This window comes from Anas platyrhynchos, chromosome 5, assembly GCF_047663525.1.
Source record: "Anas platyrhynchos isolate ZD024472 breed Pekin duck chromosome 5, IASCAAS_PekinDuck_T2T, whole genome shotgun sequence".
In the NCBI taxonomy this organism is placed as follows: Eukaryota; Metazoa; Chordata; class Aves; order Anseriformes; family Anatidae; genus Anas; species Anas platyrhynchos.
In genome coordinates, this window is record NC_092591.1 from 8,979,249 (window position 1) to 9,001,984 (window position 22,736).

General features: G+C 44.9%; 1 protein-coding gene and 1 long non-coding RNA gene across 3 annotated transcripts in view; one reads left to right on the forward strand and one right to left on the reverse strand.

Annotated features, from left to right (window-relative positions):
• Positions 1 to 1,123: 1,123 nt before the first annotated feature.
• On the reverse strand, positions 1,124 to 1,867 carry LOC106018960 (uncharacterized). Its single transcript, XR_001193397.5, has 2 exons — positions 1,744 to 1,867; positions 1,124 to 1,541 (listed from the first exon to the last, which is right to left on the reverse strand). It is a non-coding gene; the product is annotated as an uncharacterized lncRNA (long non-coding RNA).
• Positions 1,868 to 4,702: 2,835 nt separating this feature from the next.
• Positions 4,703 to 22,736, forward strand: part of AHNAK2 (AHNAK nucleoprotein 2) — a 65,092-nt gene continuing 47,058 nt past the window's right edge. Inside the window, exon 1 of one of the 2 annotated variants that reach the window (XM_072038223.1) lies at positions 4,703 to 4,799. In XM_072038223.1, the coding sequence (XP_071894324.1) occupies positions 4,718 to 4,799 (82 nt within the window). In that variant the 5' untranslated portion in view covers positions 4,703 to 4,717. Of the gene's footprint in view, positions 4,800 to 17,344; positions 17,656 to 22,736 lie in introns of those variants that run through there. The other variant, XM_038180470.2, reaches the window with a different exon arrangement.

The window sequence follows — 22,736 nt, forward strand, 5'->3', positions numbered from 1 at the left end:
TTCTATCCATGGTGACACCAAAATAACTGCGGTGCCAGCAGAGGCTGAAAGAGGATCTGATTCACTTGGCTCTGGTGGAGAGCTCCCTGCCAGCACGGTGAATCAGGCGCAGTAAATTGCATCCCTCTGGCTTCTCTCTGTTCTCCCTCCCTAGAGCCATCTCACGAGTTTTTATTTCTGGTTATTAAATTCGCACTTCTATGTCCAATGGGTGCGCACCGGCTCTTTTGGTGACACAGAAGCGCCAAGTGGAAAAGAAACATCAGCATGACAGAGTCTCACAGGGAACAAGGCTCTCTTTGTCCATCCACAGGGCAATAAACCGTGCTGCTGTTCTCCATTGAACAGCGAGGAATGGGGATGGTATGTACCCGATAGAGGCACAGCACGTTGTGTTTGCCACCGCTTCTGATTCACGAGAGGAACGGACATGCCCTGGGAGCAAACCAAAACCGGCTGAAAAACACGATTTTTCTTGACTGGTGCATTTCAAAACTACAAGGAAGAGGCAGAGGATTGGCAGAGGTCTCTTCTGCAGGACCCTTGTTATTGTGTGAGAGGTGGAGGAATGTGAAGCAAAGGCCAGAGGAAGCCCCCTGCCAGCTCTTGCTGCTTGCTCTGGTGGGGGCTGTTGATGCTGAGGATAAATGACACCCTCGGTTCGATGTGAGGACTCACTGCCAAGACAAACAGCCAACAAACAGCCGGGATGCGCTTGTCCATACAAAGGAGTGGCTGCAGAAGAAGCCTGGATACCGTGTCCCATTGTCCCCATCAACACCCCATCCCCACCACAGTCACCTCTGGTAGCCTGAATCCCTGGGATGCTCGGGGCTGTGATATTTAGTGATGTGGTATCCCCATGGGATTTTGGCTGGCAGTGAGGTTGCCAGAGGGCTATTTTCACCCTGCTCCCACATAGTGCACACCTTTGGGGATGAGGTGGTGTTGAGGAGGGGCAGAGGAGGGGGGAGCTCTCAGTGTTGCTGCCACAGAAAAGGCACCTGGAACTGTTCCCCCTTACAAGGGAGCTTCCTCCACCCTGTTCAACCCACTCTGGAGTCTATTCATTCTGGAAAACGATCACCACCAATCTGTCAAATACCAAAGGAATAGCCATGTCTCAAGGCTACATCCACGTCTTTACATCAGCACAGGCAATTACATAACTTTTCTTGGTTACAAGATACAGATGAATTTTAAAATGCCTTCAAGATCCTAATTTTTCTAGGCTTAACCCTATGGGCTTACTAAGTAGTAGCATCTACGGACCAAAACTTACTGGCATAACATCTTCATTGTATGTTGAAGTATTTTTGGGGCCATAAAGGTTGCACAAGTGTAGCCTTTCATTCCTGTTTCTCCATCAGTTTGTTCCTCTACAAACTCTGCTAGTCCATGTGCCGGCACAGAGCCTCGTCGTGTGGACAGCAGCCAGGTCTGAGGTTAGAGTAATTAGTCCTGGCTGTGCTTGCAGGGTTTTCTTTAGTACAATTGCACCATCAGATTTCTATCTGTGTGAGTTCCTCTGCCAGAACAGGCTGGAAAAAAAAAAAAAAAAAAAAAAAAAAAAAAAAGTGTCCAGTTGGTAAAATTATTGTGGGTGAAATATTAGTAAATTTATGCTGGCAAGGTCATTGTAAATTATAGCATGTGCTCAATGCTGCACTCATAGAATACGTAAAAGAAAAGACACAAAACTGCTTCACCTCCCCTTCACCACCACAGAGCTTTCCATCTCACCTCAACATGGAATTTTTCTTACGAAATGCACAGGTGGGATGGCCCACTGGATGAGTTCACTGTGAGAGCCCACCTAGGCACCAAAAAGAAATAAAAAGAACAGCCTTATATGCTTCACCATTTTCATAGGGCACAGAAGGTAGATGCACTGTATAACCTAGGATTTTTCTCCAAACTCATTCTCTATTCTTTTTTTAAAGTTCGTGACATGCAGCACGAAGCAGCATGCCTTAACGTCCTGCAGAAGACGTGCTGTGGATGTGCATGAATACAGAACAGGCCAGGTTCCCTACACGTTTGTTTTCAAAGTCTGGTCACACAGAAGCAGCACTCATATTGGACTGATGATCAACGTCAGGAACTCCCATTGAGACTCAGCACTAGCATGAAAGGGGTGAAACCACTCTGCACTCTTGGGATATTGCAAATTTTGCTGCCACTACTTGGGAGAGGAAATGTGAGAGCCCTCAGTGAAGCCAATGCTACTACATGAGGTGGTTTGCCCCAGAAATTCTCTTTTGAGAGTAGAGTTTCTGTTTCGTAAAGGTCTCTACTGCCACTATTTAACATAATAACAAGAAAAGATTCTTCTAATGACCCAAAATTCAATACAGCTTATCTTTTTTTTTCTGTATTACATAGAGAAAATTTAGCATTTCTGTGGAACCCATTTTCCCAGGGGATCAATGTTCTGGCAGCACAGAGACAAGTTACGGGGACTGTTCTGCTGACTCCTATTGCTGACTGTGAGTTAATATAATCGATGGGGGAATTCACCACAAAGCAAGGCTGGACCCTTGATATGTGCCTTTGAGAACATTGCTGCCTTCTTAGTGCCTCACCCTGAAAATGAATACCCTCCTCTTTATTGGGCTCCTATATTTAATTAATGGCTGTAAAGTATCTGGAGATGGTAGAAGTAGGGACGTTGTGCAAGTCTGATGATTCATATCATCATTCCCAGGCTACAGACTCTCTTTGATATTAGGAACAACAGCAAGAAAGATGCTGACGGTGGTGGCATTGGTTTTGGCTCCAGCTGCTGGAATGTATACTCATCTCCTATCTTACAATCCCAATTACACCTGCAGATTTACTCCAGATTCACGCTAGCATAACTGGAAGAGGTAGTTGGGCCACAAAAAGCCTTAGTACATTTAGAATAAAGCAATGATTAGGAAAACAAAAAGGACCAGAACAGGATGTATGGAAAAAGGTGAAGAAGGTGAGACTGAGCAGCCAAGTGTGAAGGAGCTGGAACCCAAGCTGTTCTAAAATACAGAGCAATTGGGGATCTGGATCAACGTTCAGAGTTTCTGAGCCTTCAGCAGCTGCTGTCTGTATTACAGAGAAAGGCCAGGAATCCTAATGAGAAGAAAGAAGCAGGGTTGGGCTCCAGTCCCTACACAGATGAGGAGGAGCAGGAAAAAATATGAGACTTGGAGTGCTGCACAGGTCCCGCATCACCACAAAGGCAGCAGTAGCATTAAAGGGAGGAGGACAAAAACATCCTAGAAAAGCTTTTCCATGAAAAATCATGAAATTATATGTCAAGCAACCTATAAAACATCTCAGGAGGAAGCTAAATAACAGGATTTTTCTTGTCATCCTCCCTTCCTCCTTGTGTCCGCTCTTACTCCAGAGTGACCTTACTGAAACAGCACAAGAGCAGCTGGACTCCTCCTAACTCAGCCTAAGGATAACTCACCTCCCCTCTACACTGTTCCCATTTCTTTGTTCGACCTGTGCCGTGCTTGTCTCATACACTCTAATCCCTGCCCTGTCCCAAAGCGGGAGTGAGTAGAGGAAGGATAAATGCCAACCTGCTCCTCGATGAGCAGAACATGCCCGGTGGGAGGGTGAACACGGCGCCTTTGCCTGCTCACTGGACTTGGCGAGCAGAGGAAAAGCTGTCACTTGTGTGTCACTGCCCTGATTTCCAAAGGGGAAGAAGTTGTAAAGGAGAATCTGATCCTCGCCATCACCAGCCCTGCAATATAACTGAACTTTAGCAGAATATTTGCTGGGTTATGTAATAGAGATGGATTACAACAGCCTGCCACATGGTCGAAAACTGCAGTTTTAACCCCCGGACAGACTGCACTGTGATAGGTAAAGATAAGCAAGTGATGGGGATATGAGAATAGTCCAGCTCACTCAAACCTCTAAAACACATCTTGGAGGTCCATCTGATGGGACTGCTCCAAATATCCAAGGCCACTTTTCTTTCTGACCTACCTGCTTGTGCACGACCTTTCTGTCTTTCTCCTCACCTCTCCTTCCCAGCCGTCCCAGGGGGGTTCCTCCCGTTCCCCATATGCCTCTTTCTCAGGCTTCCCACCCTTCCTGGCTGCTGAGGACCCCTTGGAGGCATTCCCTCATCTGCAGTGTCATCCTCCCTTTGTGCCCTTGCCACCCCTCCTTCAATTGCAGGTGTGGTTAAGAAGTTTCCTCAATTCAGAGAACAAAAATGTGGTAGTGTGGGCTGCAGGGCACTGCAAGACCGAGGCACCAGCCCTACTCTGGTCGTTAACCCCAAACCACCACATCTTCCCTACTGCTGCTTTCAGGTTCATCGCTGTGGGGATGAACCCGTCACCCTCAGTGGGGACAGGCAGAGTGGCACCTTCCCTGTCCAGCACAGCCGTACAGAAGCCTCCCTACATCTGGCCGGCTGTTGTTTAGGCACTGCTTAAAAACAGGAGAAGCTGAGCATTGGAGCTAATTAAGCGAGGCAGGGAGACACAAGGAATGTTTTGAACAGAAGAGAAAACAAACAAAGCCCTGGCGAGGGCTCAAAGGCAAGGCGGGCTGGCTGCTGTTTGCCGCCCGGCATGCGGAGAAGCTCACGAAGGCTTGCAGGAACGCGGGCAAAGGGAGTTGGCTTTGGGAAGCCCTGGCCACGAGCGGCTCACATGATGCGAGGCGGGGTTTGGGGCCAAATCCGCCCCACCCCGGGGACCGGGGCCCATGAATGACCCGAAGCACCTCATTCATCACGGCGGGGACGGCTGTCAGCGGGGAGACGGGGACGGAGAGCTGCCCGTGGCACCCAGGTAGGCGCTGGCTTTTCTCCTCACCATCACACAGGGCTCCAGTGACCTCCTTGCTCCTCCGAGCACACGCTGCATCCAGCGCTTCCACCTGTGCCTTACATCTCTTCGCTTTCGTTTCCCCCAGCTGCCGGGGCTGGATGCGTGCTAGGATGATAAGCTGGGTTTATTTTCCTTCTCCTGCCACTGCTGTTATGACAAACGGCAGAAAGTCGGATCCCCCCCCATCCTGACAGAGCAACCTACGTGCTGCTGTGGCATGTATGTTTGCTTTCTTCACAAGCGCCTGCAAAATAGAGAGTGGCAAGGAGCTTCTTGAAATGGTTATGAATCTTAACTGGCACCCACCCAGGCCCCCAGATGGGAGAAGAGGAGCTTTTTCTAAGCCCTTCCCACATTCTTGTGCAAATAGAAGGGATGAATGATCACCAGCCCCAATGCCAGACAGTTTTCTGGGCCAAATTCACACACGAGTAGAAGGAAGCCAAGGGGAACTGAAACTGGTGTAGCTCTCCCTTCCTTCCGCTCATCACGATGACCATATTTCATATGCTCAGATCCTTCTGGGATTGCTTAGACTGACTGTGTAATTATTTTCATCCTTGGATTAAGCAGGCCAAATATGTAAGCTGGATCGCAGCTCGCTGAGATCTTATTTTACACCATATTTTGTCCCTCTGGCATATACATTACACAGCAGCAGATTGGATTTAAGTAGTTTTTTTCAGAATAAAAGTCTGTCCTTGCTTGAGGGTGTCAATTCACCAGTAGTTTGTGCTGCTCGTCATGTATGGGTACTTCAAAGGACCATGGAAAAGCCCTAATCCAGGCATCTGCCCACGCTGGCTCTCAGCACACAGCCTGACACCCTCCAGCCTTGGAGCACACACAGCTCGCACAGCCTGCAGGTTACAGGAAAGGCGTGACTTGGTGTATAAACTTGTAAGTGCAAATAAGACTTGTAAGTGCAACCTCATTCCTGATAGCTGCACTCCGTCCTTCACTGCTTGTGATCACTGATGAGCAGAGCTTTATACTTCACGTGTGAGCCTAAACCTGGGGGACATCTCTATTCTCGAGTTAAATTGAAACAATGCTGATTTAAACTAAAGATAAAAGGATACAAAGGCTGTGGGATCCCCAGAAAGGAGAAAAGGGTTCAAAACCAGCTTCCATCTGCCTTGTCAGATGTGTAGGTACAGGAGAAGAGGTGGACTTTCAGTGGATCATGCTATGGACAGTCCTGCAGCCTGGAGTCACACACTATTTACGCATTATGAAATGCATGACATGTTCCATCTGCCACAGGGTCAGGGTCAACAGGTGCAGTCAAAATTAACTATATTTTTGATGTGCACCACCTTGCTTTCTACTGGCAGAGTGCCACCTAAAAGCTGAAAGCTCCCATGGCTGAAAATTATTTGCTGAGCAGCTTTGATGAGCAGCCAGAGATTTCCACGCTTTCCAGGGAAATAACACTAGTTTTGATAGCTCCAGCTGTGGCTCCTCTCTACTTTGGTCTGTCTTAATTTGTGCTATGAGCACTCATGGTCAAAACTGCAATTGCGTTGTTTGACCATGTGAGATTTTACAGACCAATTTCTATACTTACTATTAATACATGTTCAAAATCTTCATCCAGGCTCTTCCCCAGGAAGTTGTGCACTAGACAATTTGTGAAAATGTCAGTGTGGCAGGCAGAAAATGCATGAGGGGCAAATCTTAGCCATACACCTAGGAGGATTAATTCCCAAGAGACCCAGCTCTCCTCGACTTCTTCCCTACTTGCTCCACACAATAAATTCCAGCTTCTTCTGCACTCCAAGGGCTCAGGAGGTTTCCACCTTGCTCCTCATTCAATCCAGGTGAAGATGTTCTCTTCTCAGCCAATCCTTATCTAGGTCCCACCTGTATCTTCACCTCATCTCTCCAGCAGCTATTGCAGTGATGTCTGCCATGGCTTTTGTCCACTGTCTCCTCTCTCCAGCTCTGCAATCTGCAGGATTGTTCCCAAGCAGGGGCTGACTTGCTGCCAACCCATTCTGCCCCAGGAGATGGGTGTTTGCAGGGACATGTTCTGGCCAGAATCAGAGAATTTTTAAATGGGAAAAAAAAAAAAAGAGAGAAAAAAGAAACAGGACCATTGCACTAAGGAAGATAGGTAAGGGAATCTTACAGTGGCTGGGAAGGAAAGGCTGCATCAGACTGCTGTGTATCACGGTGCTGTTATCAGGATGCACGCACTCCAGCAGTGTTACCATCACTACTCTTCCTGCTCTGCCTGTTGCCTGGTCAGTTTGGTTTTTATAAAATGTCTGTTTCTTACAATTCATGGATTGTTTGGCTGTTAAGGCTCTAGGTAACTTCTGGCAGGGTGACTTTTCCCTTTTTGCATATCACTGGGTGATGACAGTGGGCCTATGCTGCAGATTCCCAAACCTGTTCTGCTTTGTAGACACCCCAAGGGCTGTTCTGCAGTGCTGCTCTGCTGTAACTTGTTCTGTCGCTAGAAGTCAAAAGCTCCCCTGGATTAAAAAAAATGTAAACTAAAAAAAAAGAGAGATTAACGCTGTACCTGAATCTAATCTCTTTTCCAAGCTGCCTTGTAAGATCTCCTGAAGGCTTCTCTTCCACGCAGTTGCCCAAGACAATTTCAACCATGCTGTTGCTCCTCCATCTCACAGCCCTTGGCCCCCCTCCCTCCAAGTTTACAGAAAAGTTGGGTGGGTACAACAAAGTGCAAATAAATCTTCGAAGCTGTCAGTGGCACCTCCTTCCTTCAAATCAGTGTAGAGTTAAATCTGCAGCTCTGCCGATTTTTAGGCATTTGTGAGACTGTAAATAAAACACTGTTCAAACTTGTCTGCCCTATCCACAGTTGCCTGGATTTGCTGATTTTGCACTGGGCTCCTGCTCCTGTTTAACAGTGAATTGACTGCTCTGTCTCCTATCTTCCTGGATAGCGTGACTCACATTAGGAACCTCCTCATGGGTTTCTAATAACCTGATTATAGAGCGTACACATGCAGCATCTTTTTGATGGTCTCTGAGCTTGCAAGATGTGGCTAGATTTTCACAGAGACCACACATGATATGATAATAAAGCTGGCTAATTGGGCATTCGGGATGTTTCACTCCTTCAATCCTTGCCAGTTCTGAATTTTCAGGTAGTTGACTTCCCATTGCCTCCAGAGGCTTCTGGGGAGAAGATCCCTCTGCCATCAGGGAGGGCTGAAGGGCACGAGGGAACAGAGCAGGAGGACCAAGTCTCACGGAGGCTCTGTGTGCTGTTTTTACTCGTGCATTTTTCAGGACTGAGAGGGAGACAAATGTTGCTGTGAATGAGCTAAATTATTAGCCCCTGATGCAGGACTTACTTCAACAGCACCACCGACCTACACCCAGTGAGGCCCATTTTCCACACAGCATGAATCACTCACTCGTTTTTTTGTGCTCACTAGTTTCGCATTTTAATTTTCCATTCCTCTGGCTTTCCTCATGCGGATGAATAATGGACCATTTATGATACATTAACAATATCAGAGCATACGATTATGGCTTCAGTCAGCGTAATCCCTTCAGACGGCTCGCAGAGCAGGAACACACTTCTTTTGTCAGGGCAGATAAAACACCGTGTCGTGCGAAGCCACATCCTATTTCCACCCAGCCAGCAGAAGGGGATGCCAGCCTGGCAGCTTGTCCCCTCTGCCACTCGAAATAGCTCTCAGGAGCTGAGTCATGAAGCAGAGCCCAGAATAACGGGTGATTTCGTGAACCGAGGGACAATCATCAGCTGTGCTAACAATTACAGATGGAAATGGGCTTCAGGCAGCAGTTTATCACCAGGCGCCGAGCCCTTCTATTGCTGTAAGTAAATGCCTGGGTAAACTTTCGTCGGATCCAAATAAATAAGGCAGCGTCACTGAGCTCTGTTGTGCTGCGTGAGGGGCTGAGGATGCCCCTGCTGCACCCGTGGTGTGCAGCCGTGCTTTGTTCACAGGCAGCCCTGGGGACTGAGCCCCCGCTGCTTTGCCTGAGGGACCTGTGCTGGATACAGGCACATTCAGCATCCTTATCTTGTGTGGATGCTGCTTGAAGGCTGACGTGCCTCTCTCCATGCACCCAAAGACCTTCATTAAGGAGTGACAGATCAGACTGAAGCACAGGACAGATGCTAATTACAGTTCTGCCCTTCTGTTTCCTTATCACACACCTTCCTCTGTTGTGCATTTGCGGAATATTTGGAAAACAATAGTTTCCTGAAACCAGGATCTTGAGCTTGGAAATCTATAGGGTGAGTGCCGCTTAACCGAACCTCTCCATACACAGGATGCTGTCAGCAGAGGATGAATTGTGTTGATGTAGCATGAAGTGGGAACAGCTTCTTGTTGCCTGAGTCACCCCCACTGCTCACACACCCAGCCAGGGAGCATGCGGGGCTGCTCCATGCAGGATGCTGCAGCTGCCAGCAGGGCCACAGGCACCTGTTTTAATTCCTTGAGCAAGAACCTGGCAGTGGCTGAAAAATAAATTTAAAAAAAAATAATCCCCCAATAATTTCTGTCTCGCCCATTTATGCACAGAAGTACTCATTTTAAATTAAAAAAAAAAAAAGGAAACTTTTTCACATTTTAAAGAAAGGTGTTTAAACAAAGCAGCCATGTAATTAAACTGACTCAACACGATGTAGAAAAAAGCAAAGCAACATCACCTTTCCCTTCTTTTTTGCTGTTCTGCTTTTTCACTGGCCAACCTAGGTACCTCTTGGCATTCTTTTAATTAATAAAATAATTTTAGATCAATAACAATTTGAAGAAAAAATATATAGAAAAAGATAAACTATTGGTACTTTTTGATTTGGTTTTCCATATATTTTAATGAACATTTTGGAAAAATCATCGAAATTCAATTATCCTCCTACTCCCCAAATACTTAGAAATAATAATAAAAAAATCTTCACAAGTAAAGAAATACCAGAAAGATAAGTACTCTTGTGGGATGGCAGCTGGTGGAAGGGATCCGACTCATTGCTGACAGTACCTGGTTTGCCACACTCCTGGAGAAAGTGCTCTTCTCCTCTTCCCACCTCTGGGCCATTGCAGGCTTTGTAGCCTTTCTTCTTAGTCCGTGTTCACTCTGTTTGCACCAGAAAATGAGAGCACTTCTGTGGCTGAATGTCCGTAATATATATATATATATATATATATAACACTTCTAAAACACGATGAGTTATTTACTCTCATTTCAGCAATTCCTACCTAGGGACAAATGCAGCCAGAGCCAACACAGCCCTGCGTGCTGTGCAGGACTGAACTGTAACTTTGTTTGCCATTAGCATCGTTATCAAATTAGGGGGAATTAATTATTGCACATAAGGTTTGTTCGTTCAAGCAAGCGCTTGGCAGCTGAACTCAAAGGCACCAGCGCTGTGGTGGGAAAGGCTTTTGCAGCACGTCAGCAGTACCAGGGCTGCTTTATGTAGCGTATAGCCCTGGGGAGGAGGATGCCTTTCAGAGGGGAACCCTTCAACAGCTTCAGTGACAGTGAATGTGGAATGGAAAGGCCCAGAGCTAAAAAGCACCAAGATGCTAGGAGGAACTGGATGCTCTCAATGGCCAAAGAGTTGACTGCAACCTTGCACAGAGGGTGAAGCCAACAGGGAACCAGCAGCCTGTCCTTGTGCCCTCCTGGCTGCCACATCCCACAGGTTTCCCTTCTGGGGCACCAGAAAGCTGAAAAAGCTGAACTACTGGTGTCAGATAAGTTTGCAAGTTACCTGATTTTATTTACCCTTCCGCCTTTCCCCCCTATGAGGGAATTCTGTCTCCACCAGGGATGTTACTGGAAGTGGTAGAAATTCTGTGGTCCTTCCCAAGACCCGTGTACGGTGGGATGTAGGGCTTCGAGGTGATTTTTCTGCTTTTTGGAAAATCATCTTCATCTCTGTAAGAAAGCAGGAGACCTCGTAGCCTCACAATGAATTAGCCAAATGAATTTCCATCTCCCGTGGATGTTGTTTACGCAGCGTAAGCCAGCACAGCGCAGTGAGTGGTTTATTTGAAACAAAGCCCTCTAATGCTTGGATCTGCCCCATCACTCGACTTAACAAACAGACACTTGATACCAGCTAAGCGGCTCACTTCACTGAGAAGTAAATCCTGCCACACTGCCAGCCTCTGACCACGAACAGTGTCCCCATTGTCACCGCCGAGTCCCTCCTGTGCCGCAGCCAACGACACACACCGCGGCATGGCATCGCGGCAGTGCTGACCCTCATTTTCCATGGAGGCTGGTACCAGCCACTGGCACACCGCACACCCCTGTGTCCATTAAACCCTCATTTAACACCGGCAGCAGTGGGGCAAAATGGCCTGGAAGTGGACAGTTTGTGTAATTAAGACGAAGGGAGTTGGCGCTGGGCAGTTTGAGGGAGTTTCCCTTGTTTTTGCCATTCACCTGGGCATCCTCAGGACCATGTCCTCAGCTCATATCCACAGATCAGGGCATGACATTGGGCACAAGTAATTTAAGAGGCAGCATCTGTGCAGGCACCGGGGTTAAAACAATCTGAGAAAGAATTAACTGGAAGAAACGTGCCACCCCACACACAGCTCTTTCCAAGCAAGATGAAAGGGGCACCACAAGGCCCCAGAGGACATTTTCATCCTTCCAGCACCCAGGGCATGCTTCACAGGGAGCCCCCAGCCAGGGAGGGGATTGTTCTAGTCCCACTCCCAGTTACTGCTTTATCTGCTCCACTTCAGCAAATGTACTCATCCGTGGTTGCTTGCTAAATGCCATGGAAACCCCAGGGCACACAGTGAGATCATTTGCCAGTTCTTTTTTATTTTAAGATTTTTTTGTTTTGTTTTGTTTAAGCACTTTTTTAAGGCTTAGGGAAAAAAAGAAAAAAAGAAAGAAAAAAAAGAAAAAAAAAGCACAAGGGAGAATTCACTTAGAATCATTTCCACAGCTGCAAAAAGCCTTTGTCATAAGCCCTGACCGCACAAGCTCCAACAAAAAGCGAGTTTATATCCTTCAATAGAATGCCTGGTAAAAATGAAAGGAGCCAAAAACAGCATAGTGAAGCAACCAAATTGTGTTTTGCTACAACAGCTGAAAATTTTGCTTTTCCAATAGCATGTGAACTATCTCATGAAATGTTTACACTTTATTTTTATCAGTCTGCTTCTTACACCAGATCTAGAAACACCAGTGCAACTTCCTTGTAACTTCCAATCTGAGAGAAAAAAGTGTCTTGAGTGAATACATCAAATATCCCACAAAGATTTTTTTAGTACGTTTCCCTTCAGAAATACCTGACTCAGTACATTGTCAATTGAAAATACAGAACTTGTTAATGTTGCATTTACAGTTTGGCAGGTTTTAGTCCCTCTTCCCCCCAGTCTCTGAACTGAAGAAAAATGACCGATTTAAGCTGGTGATAAAAGAAAAGGGCTTAAGGCAGTCTAATGACATTGCAGGAAAAGAAATAATTCATTTCAAATAATTCCTTTTTCAGATTCTTGAGCATTGCCACCTGGTGCAATCAGGTCATTTGTGGGTAATAACACCTATCTGTCCAGCTTGAAAAATATGCTTTTGTTCTCATGTTGTCAGCTGTTTGTCACTAATTTTCACTTTTCAGGGACACTCCTGGTTCTGCCTTCTGGCCAATATTGCAAGTTTCAAAATAGTAAAATAATAAAGGTCCAGGGTCAGCCAGCTCTGAACCCTGGTTGAGAGGGGAATTGAACACAATGGAGAGGAGGGAATGAGATGGCTGGGGGGAATACAGGGTAAATATTAATCTTTAATTAAAACCCTTCACAGCAAGCAGTCTGGAGATGGATCTCCTGTTGTAGAGGAGAACATGGACTGTTGGGTGACCCACCAGCCCAGGCTGGGCGAGGACCTCTGCAGGCAACGGCTCTGCTCTGCTCCGTATGAGCAAATACGCAGCTGATGTGGGCAGGAAGGCAGCAAGTCCACCAGGACTATGGTTTTCTTCAGTTCCTGCACAGGCCTTGCTAATTATAGCAGTTTTCCCCCAGGTCCATGGCTGCATTGGCCTTTGGTGTGCCTGGTTCCTTTTTTCTGGTTCGTTCTGTCCAGGCTATTTTCGCTGCACAAGGTCAATGCCAGCACTGTCAAGGCTGGTGGAAATTCATTTGGAGGACAAAGGGAGATGAAGCATATGCCCCAGGACAAAGTAAAAGAAGTCCAGAGTGAATTGGTTTCCTTTTTCTTCTCCTCCTGTTCATGAAAGGATTGGTCTTGGAAACGTCTCATTTTGTTTCATTTCTAAATAATGCTTTCTTTGTTGTTAGTGTTTGTTTTTTTTTTTTTTTTTTTATGCTGGTTGCAGATTAGCATTTTTATTTAGCTTTTTTTTTTTCTTTTTTTTTTCCTTTTTTTTCTAATAAACAAGAATATTAACCACTAAAGTGAAAAAATATGTATTTAGGAATCCCAGAAGAATACATTTGACTTTCTGAAAATGCACAATTCTTCTTTTTTTTTTTTTTTTTTTTTTTTTTTGGCTTTTAGCCTGAGTTTGTCTTTTCCTTCCTTTTCCTTCTCCCTCACTAGATACTATGGAGTTCACATTTGTTTATCTTCACAAAGAAGAAACCTATCACTACAAGAAATGGTAAAGTTTCCAGCTTGTTGTCAGTGCAACATGCAAGTAGTGTTGGTAGAGCCCACCAAGAGCAGGTAGACTCTGAAGCCTCTTTTAAGCAAATTCTGAGATGAAAAGGGTGTAAAGAACACAGGTCTAACCTATTTGGAGGACTGAATCCAGTTAGGTTACAAGATACGTGAATGACACCCATTCACTTTTTTGGGGAGGCCGGATTCGTTTGAATTGACCAGCTTCAGAATGAGGCCTTTGAGTCCAGCTCTAAGGCTTCTTAAAAGAGGCAGTGATGAAACTTCATTTCCATACCTGGCTCTCTTTCAGTTTTTGAGGTTATATGCCCACCTGCAGCTGGATGAGTTTTATGCAAAGAAGCGTTGAAGCAAATCAATCAAATTAATAGCTTATGTATCACAGAAAAGAAGAAATTCAGAGGAAGTCTGTGTGGCTGGCTAACATTCCTTTTTAGTTCAAACTACAAGATTATAAAATATATAAATTTCTTTGTCTTAGCAAAATGTAGAGTTGTGGGAGACAAAGCATAGGAGATGTCAGCAAATTGGTGACTGATGTGATAATTATCTTCCTCTGGGCTTGATCTGAGAGTTGGTGGCCAGATCCCTCCACAGCCGGCTATTCATGCCTCCTATGGTTGGTCTGATATTCACTTCCATCTACTCCTCTATACCTTCCATTCATACTGAGCTTGGTTTTCCCTTCTTTTTTTTTCTTCTTCAATGCTTCTTCCTTCTGGCAGCCCATTTCTATTTAAGCCTGAGATCCACAATTTTTAACTCATTTCTGAGTTGGGCTGACAAGATCACTTCCAGTAACTGATCTCTGTGACCCAGTCTTATCTGCAGGTGAAAGTTTGTGACTTTTCCCCCAACTCTCTAAATATTTATAATTGTTAAAAAAGGAAAAATAATAGAAATGGTCACCCTTACATCCTCCACAATAAAGAACATGAATTTTTGTTTCAGAGCATGCTTTACTGCAGTCTCAGCAAACATTTCATCTCCCTCTCTTTGCACCAAAGAAAACAGAATAAAATTCCAGTTGTTTTTCCTCTTTTTCTTTTCTCAATTACAAAAGCAACACACCCTTATGCACAGGCCTAATACCAGTCTATTCAGAGGTCAGGATGTCAATAACAATAATAACAGCAAGTTTGTGTCATTCCATTGTGTACTCTCAGCCTTACCTCTGAACTGAGGAAAGAAAACAAAGTTGTAATACAGGGAGCTGGGAAAGGGTGGGAGAGGTGAAACAGAGAAATGCAAGATATAATTCCACTGTCTGGCAAGGCAATAGAGCTGAGAGGAACTTTCAGTATTGCCTCACCAAACTCAGATAGTTTCTTAATATTTAGATGTCTGTCAAGAATAGGAAACAAGAAGAGTTACCTGGAGTATGCCCGCTGAATTATTCAGCTCTGTTGTCCTGGAATCATTTGGAGAATTGGAAATAACCATCTCGGTGTAGTCTTTTTAATAGCTCAGTAGACAAGTAATTGATTTGATAACATTGTGCTATCCTACTGATTTTTTTAAAGATAAATTAAGTGAGTATTGTGCATTCATGTCAGGCAAATAGCATTAAAGTACTTTGATAGTCACAGAACTCTACCAAATGGATCCTCTATTGATTGGCAAGAGGGAAGATTTTAGGCTTTGAGTTATGTGGGTGTACATCTCCCCTATATAAGCTGCACTCAGCAGAGTTATAGCAGCGTGGCACTGCTCAGATGTCAGGGCTTATGCATTCAGTTCTGAGCTAAAACTGGAAGAAACCCAGGGACAATGAACGTAGATTTCCCAATACCTTAAAAAAGAACATAATAACTTCTTCCACATTTACGGAAAAAATAGTTGGCTTCCCTCAACTTAGCCATGGGTTTGTCTCATGCGGGCTTTAAAAAATTCTGGAAAGATCGAAGCAACACCCATCAATATATTCAACAAAGGTTTAAATAAAGCATAGGTTGAGGACGGAGCACACTGTTGCCATTACACAGGGTCTGTGCCTGGCTGGAGCGCTGCTGGTTGTACCGCCGGTTCTCGAGGTGGCAGCCAGATTTCTGCATCCAAGCGGGCTGTCTCTGCATGGAACCGTGGTGTTGGGCTGGGCTCCTTGTTTTGCACGTCTGTTTCTAAAAATACATATTGTTTGTCAGGATGATGTTGAAAGATGGTTCAGAAAGGCTGGACCTCGTTGTAGTCCCAAGGACTGAGAATAGAAATGGGGATAGCTGCAGAGCAAGCCAAAAAATGATCTAAGCATTGGAGATGCCTTGATCCATTCCTCACCTGACACAGTTTGCTGCCTTTCCTGCTGCCGACTGCAGCTCAGGAGGCCTCCAGTCCTCTGTCATGGGTGTGGGTGCCACCTTCATAAGAAACTGTTTGTGTAATGGGTAGTGAACTGGGCAGTGCCTCACATAATATTTGTATTAATTATACATGATTATATATACTATATACAATTGCATATTGCATATTATACTTCGTATATGATATAATTGTGTAATTGATATGCACATTTTATAAGGCACTATTCATAGGCAGACAAATTGTGTATACTAATTAGGTATAATTATATGTAGTATTTATTAATTACAGTATATATGTGACTTATATAATTAATATATAATCAGATATAATAGTGTCCATTATTTGCACAAAATTCATTCCAGAGTTGGCTTTAATACAAATGCTGTGGTTCTGTTAGACCCACTTTTTCAAAGTGCCTGTGTTACGCACACATGCAGGATGGAAGCAGAGCCATGCCCTCAGATTTCACTGCCAAATTTCCACATGCCCGCTGTAGAAACAGGGTGATCCCGTTCTGAAGTTAGGTCCTAATATAGGGCATCCACAGAATTTGAGACCCTGAAACATACTCAGAGCCCATAGCAGAGAAATCCCCAGCACATCTGCGGTGCCATGAAGGGAGGCTGTTGTTTGGACACAGGGGTCCCTTTGGCTGGCCTGGATTTTACCTGCTCATGTTCTGCTCCAGTGCATTGGCAAAGCAGCCGGAGCAATTGCAGGGCACTCCCAGGGCTGCTTGTGTGCTGTTTGTGTTTTGCACCCTCGCTCACCTCTCACCTGTCTGACAGCATGCAAACAAGCGGGCAAACATTTTTGTGAAACAAGGAAGCCCCGACTGAGATCTCTTGCTGTGATTTTTGGAAGCGTCAGGGAAGAGGGATCAGAGGGCCAGAGGAATTCCTCAGGGAGGGAAGAATCGGCTGTACTATGAATTTCTTTTCTTTGCAGGGGGTGGAGAAATAGCGACAGGTGAGAGGAGGGGCTGGGAGTTTTAGCCAAAAGCAGCTTTCTCCTCGTCTTGGTATCAGGACATGCTGCAAAGGCAGTGCTAAGCACATCAGCACCCCAAGCTGCCAGCCACCACAGTGCTTAACGTGGTGCAAGGTCTGTCAGTGCAGAGTTCAGGCTTTTTTGCAAAGAATCAAACTGTTGGCAAAAAGTGACACCAAAAAAAATGAACTTAAAGAGGCCACCTGAGCAGCCTTGAAACCCGTTTGAACCATGCTGTTGTGACAGACTGCATCCTGTCTGTGTGCATGCTTGCCCGAGGATTTACTAATACATATAATGTTAATTGCCTGCTTATGTCCTGAAGCAGGGCTGGGAATGAATTTCAGGAAAAGAGATGTTTGTTTTGCACGGGCGCCCACATCCCATATACTTTCGGTCATGAGGAAATTGCCCCGTACCTCCACCCTGCATGCGCTCGTGCCTGCGGCTGTAGGCACCGAGCAGGGAGAAGCCACGGAGCCTGCAGAAACCACTGCACCCCCATTCCTCTGCCTCCCCCAGCATGGAAAACCCGATCAGGAACAAGCCCAGGGTCTATGCGCTGCTCCTGCCTCAGCTGAAGCTGTACAGCTGTTGCCTGAGTAGAGAAAGGGATTGGATTTCATGGGCTGTGTAATCTGCGACAGCGCTCTTTGGCTTGGGGATAGCAACAAGCCTCACCCAGGCTTAGCCATCCCCTTTCTGCCCGTGGAGGAACGCCCCGGTCGACATAGAAGGAAAATTGTTTGCTGAATTTCTGCACAGCCCTCCTTCCAATTGCTGGAGAGAGAGGGGGGAGTGGGAAAGAGAGAGAGAGAGTTTAAGGCAGGCTCTGCACTGGTGTTCTGGGCTATTTCAACTTCAGGGCAACTTTAGAGAACTTCAGTTATTTTTGGTAAGTCTTTTTATTATTTTTTTTTTTCAAATCTCTCTCTTTCTTTCTTTTTTATCTTTGATGCAGACTGCACAAGTTTGCAGTAGATAGGCTTTAAAAATTGCAATGGGATGTGGGCGTGTGCACTTGGTGTCCTTTGATGTAGAAGCTGGGCATTCTGCTAATAAAGTTGTAATGCTCCCTGCTGCTCTACCTAATAAGAAAAACCTGCAAATGTAGCAGGTTAAGCGTTACTACTGGGGAAAAACCTGGTGAGAACTTCAGCCGAGGTGCATCCCACCTGGCGTGCAGTTTTGCCTCTTTCTTGCATACGTACGGTCAGGGATGAACGAATGTGTGCCGCCCGCCCAAAGTTTCTGCTCTGCTTTTTTAATGCAGGGGTTTCAAACTTGGGCACTATGCCTCCCGAAGCTTTCAGAGGCATGTTGATTCTCCGTCCTATACACACCCCTCCATTCAGTAATCTCTATTCCAGATCACGCACGTTGTTTTTCTGACTTCCTCCCTCTGTATACTTAACCCATCGTATGATCTCAAACATAGGGAAACTCTTTGTAGTACAAAGAGCCATAGTCCCAATTGCTGCAACGAGTTGCAAGGTGCAAACTGTCGAAGTAAAGTTGGTTTCTGATGCATGTGAGTTTTCTGTGTGCTTTCCCCATGGTTATATTCAGATTTTTATAGTATCTATGTTTCTTCAAGAGGATATAATATATCGTGGATATTATATCTCGATAAATACCATTTGCAATATATATATTCATATCATCATAATATACTCACTTTGTATTAGGAGCTCTGTATGTTAGTGGTATCTGAGACTAAGATCAACCTTGAAGAATTAGATGACAGATATCCATAACCCTGTCAGTAGAAGTGGGATCCTGTACGTCTTCACTGCAAGGCTGCTGAGACTAGTTGGCAAAATGCTGGGAAATAGCTAACATCTTCCTCTCCACCTGTCTAGGTTCTCTGCCCCATCCATACACCTTAATAAGTTTCCAAAAATATGAGTTCAGATGATCTGAGGTAGGATTTGTATCTGTAGCCACCTGTAGAAAGACCAAAAAAAAAAAAGTATGTGTTCTTGAAGTTTTGAGAGAAAATAGAAAAAGCGTTATTCACATGACAAAATACCAAAGGTCTATCCCTCTGCAACAAAAATAACCATTCTTACTTGCAAGTTACGAAACAAGAAACACAGAAAGTTGAAAGGTGGCTCTTAAGGAGGTACAGGACTTTGCTTATGATCACCTGTTGCGTGCACAAGGGAAAACTCCTAAGCATTGCCTTGCTATGTGTTTTACTACAGTAAAGCAAAACTGAAAGGAATTTTGTGGATCCAAGCAAATTACAGGAAAATAATGACAATTTACTTCCAAAATCTATCCTAACGTAGGTCGAAAGTCCAGCATGAAAAGGTTTCAGATGTTTAGCAGCACAGGAAAACACATCACATCTCAGAATGCGTTGGGTTTTATTAGTTATGGTTAAAATGATAAGTGTGACTGGAGCTTTTAATTACAGTAAGCCTATAACAATGGAGTTAACAATAACTCTTCAACCATAAACTGAAAACTATAAATCTGTGTGAGGCCCTCAGCAGTGCTGACATGTTCCGTGATGGCTGGAGCTTTTCTGTGGAAGCATGTAGATTTGTTAGCTAAAATTGCATTTTACTATCTTTGGTGTGGCACTCTCATAAAGTAAACTCTACTATTAGATTACGAGGCTTGTGTAAATCTCCAACTCTGACTCTAGTCAAAGCTTGTAAGTAATTCATTGGGGATGGCTGCCTTCCAACCTCCTATGCAGAGAGCGTTAAAGTCTTCTCAGGCAGACAGGGCAGTGGTAACTTCTAGCACTGATCTGCCAGGGATTTGGAGATGGCGCGTGTTTTATGCTTTTAATTGTCTTGGACGCTCAGTCTGCATTCGCAGCTATGAGGTCAACGTGCCTCTGTTCGCTTTTGGCTGTACTTGAAGCTCATCACTGAAACAAAATCCAACTGCCTGTAATACATGGTCAGGGGAATAGCTCTGATCCGAGTTAACCTCCTGCTGACTTCAGTGGGTTCAGCACCCCAAGCTCGGTGCGAGGAGGCCAGGCTGGAGGCATCCTTCTCCAGGAGCAAGGCTGGGAACTTCACCAGGGCTTTCCTTATCGTTCCCAGTGTTGTAGCAGGGGTAGGGCGTATGGCATCGGGATCATGCTAAGGTATCGTGTCTGTTGTAACGCCACAGAAATGTGCATTGCCTTGGTCTGAACCTCTCAAGTTGCACAGAGGGTTGGTTTTAATTTTCCTTCAGCTTTCTACTGGGAAGCTAGTTCATCCTATAGAAGTGTGAGATATCAAGGGATACACGTAAGGTTCTGTCCTATGATTCTTCACATCAAGAGAATAATCAGAATATAAGCTAGTTTATCATAGAGGTGTGACAGTTACTATATTCTGGGCAAATATTCAAGGAAAAAGATTTAATCTGTTTTCTACATTTAGCTACTGTCACATTCCAAAATGTTCCCAGCATCAGGGAGTAGAAAAATCAGCTTTCCAGCTCTGGAAGCCCATCTTGCCATGTTTCTGGGCTCCATGCTGCGGGTTCAGTCAATCCAGACCAGCCAGATATGAAAGATCTCCCCACCAGCCCCTCCGCACCGCCACTCCGAGACCAAGCAGGGGCAGGCAGGCTTTTACTTGCAGGCACTTTGCCACATCCTTGAGCCCTTGTACACTAAAAAACTTTTCCTGACAACATCACCTGACAGCTGCTGCCCTTCTTGCTTCCCTTAGCTGCAACTAGTGATCAACCAGCAGGCGATGCCCTCCAACGCCAAGTGGTGGAGCAGCGCCCCGAGCTCCCTTCAGAGCTAGGATCAGGCCCTGCCAGGAAGAGGCTGCTATCTGTACACAGATGACAGAGATCAGGGCAAAGCTCTTGTTTCAAGAATGAATCTCCAGATGACCTGCAGCTAGGGAAAATTGCTAAATCCATGTGTTCACTAATGTGCTTGGGATTTTAAGGTTGAGGCTGGAATACATTCTGTTATAGAAAGGAACAAAACTTCATGCTAGGAGAGGACCTTTCACATGCTGAATACTTCTTATCAACATTTTTACATTCTGTAAGGAGGCTGTAGGTAGCTAAATATCTGGAAGCAACAGCTGCCTTACTGCAGAGCATATAGTTTGCTATCGGAGAAAGGGAGGCCACAGGTTCACCACTGAAATTTGGCCAAAGTTCAAAGAATCTGGAACGAGTTAAAATACTTTAAGGTTCTTGTGGCACAGAAGTAATAAGCCAAGGTGGCCACTGGAGGCCCCATCTGCTCCCATGGCGCAGGGACAGCAGTTCTGCAGGGAGCCAGTCCCAGGTTGTGGGAACAGCCCAAATCCCAGTGGAATTCCATGGAGCAGGAATGCAAGCGCCTGAAGAAGAGCAGGCACCAAGCCTGTCCACTTCATCTGCCCAATAAAGATAGCAGAGCCTTCAGAGGGCAAAGTTATCTGTTTTTCAAAAACACAAACAAGGAGATAAGGTTTATATGATTTCCAAGCCCACTGATAATTTTCGAGACTCCAAAGTCATAGTAACTGTTCTTCACTGCTGGGCAAATGTTATTTCTGCTCTGTAGTTAAGAGAACAAACACCACTTGATTTTGATAGCAGTGGACTGTGTCTGATATTTGCAGAGTCAGGGGAGCAGCTGTTATCCTCACAGCCATCTGATTTTAAATACCTTTCTACCTGCCCAGTGACCTCTCAGCTCCCTCCCCTTGACAAGTGCTCTGTTTGCAGCTCAGCCTCCCAGCACCAAAAAGCAAAGGTGCAAACTGCATGCCTTTCTTCCCATTTCTGCAACCAGTCCTAGCAAATTAGCCTTATAAATGAGTATCGATACAAAATCTTCCACCATGCAGGGAGTCCTGGATGCTCACACATTTTACCAGCCCAGTCATTCCTATTTTTCCTAAGTATCCTCATACTCCAGCCCTAGAAAACTAATGCCATTCAGCTTTCCACAGGTCACCTCTCCCCTTGCTTGCTGCGTGGTTTGCCCCAGCACTCAGACTTTTGATTCTCAGTCAGTCATAATTCATCATTCAAAATAAGTACACGCAAGAATTTTTCTTTTCCCTGACACATCATTTTCATTTTAGTCCAAAGATCAACCTTTAGCAGAATTATTTGGAGGAGTGAATTCAACAATTGAAATTTCAGCTTGAATGAGAAGCTCAAAGGACATGCTTGCAGGAGTGAAAACTACAATTTGGTGAAAAATGGGGTAATAATTCTTCTACATAGCAAGAACTACGTTAACTGATGACATTATAATCTGAAGGGAAAAAGGTCTAAGTGGTATTAGGCATTTTTATTTTGAAAAGTAGTTAGAAAACAGTTTTTGAGGAACCTCAAAGAGGTTAACAGCTCACCCTCAGGTCAGATAAGTATCCAAAAGGTTGTTTTTTTTTGACTGTTTGAAATGTCCGTGTGCTTGTCAGAAGGTATATGAGTTGGAGAGTTGTGAAAGTATCACGAGAAAGCTAGTGGTTTTGATCACTGGTATTTCCCGGTGTGAGCTGAGCTTTCCCTATCCTATTCCTGCTTCTAAAATCAGCTGAAAGGAGAAAACGTGCAAGAATGCAAAAATGTCATTAAACATTCCTCAAATATTTTCATATATGCCAGAGTGGATCTGATTTATGTTTTAGTGAAAGGTTGCATTGATTTTTACATGAACTGTGTTCTCGCACTCCTTGACGTTGACTTTTTCACATAATGGGCTTGATTATGAGAAAAAAATACTTGCACAACACACAGCTCAGACAACTCAGTGCCTAATTAAAGTAACCAGTTAGTCAGAACCCGTTTAGGAGGCAAACGGCATTTCCTCATGAGAATGACTACATGTAGGTTTTATACTCGTGGTGATGGATGACTACAAAGGTAAATAATGCATGCAGTTGTGAGGGTAACTTACTCATCATGCTTCCTATGAACAGACTGCTGGAGTGGTAGTGAAGGGCAATATTTTCATAGGCTTTGCTGTTGCTCCCTGCTTTTGGGGCAAGTGTTGGA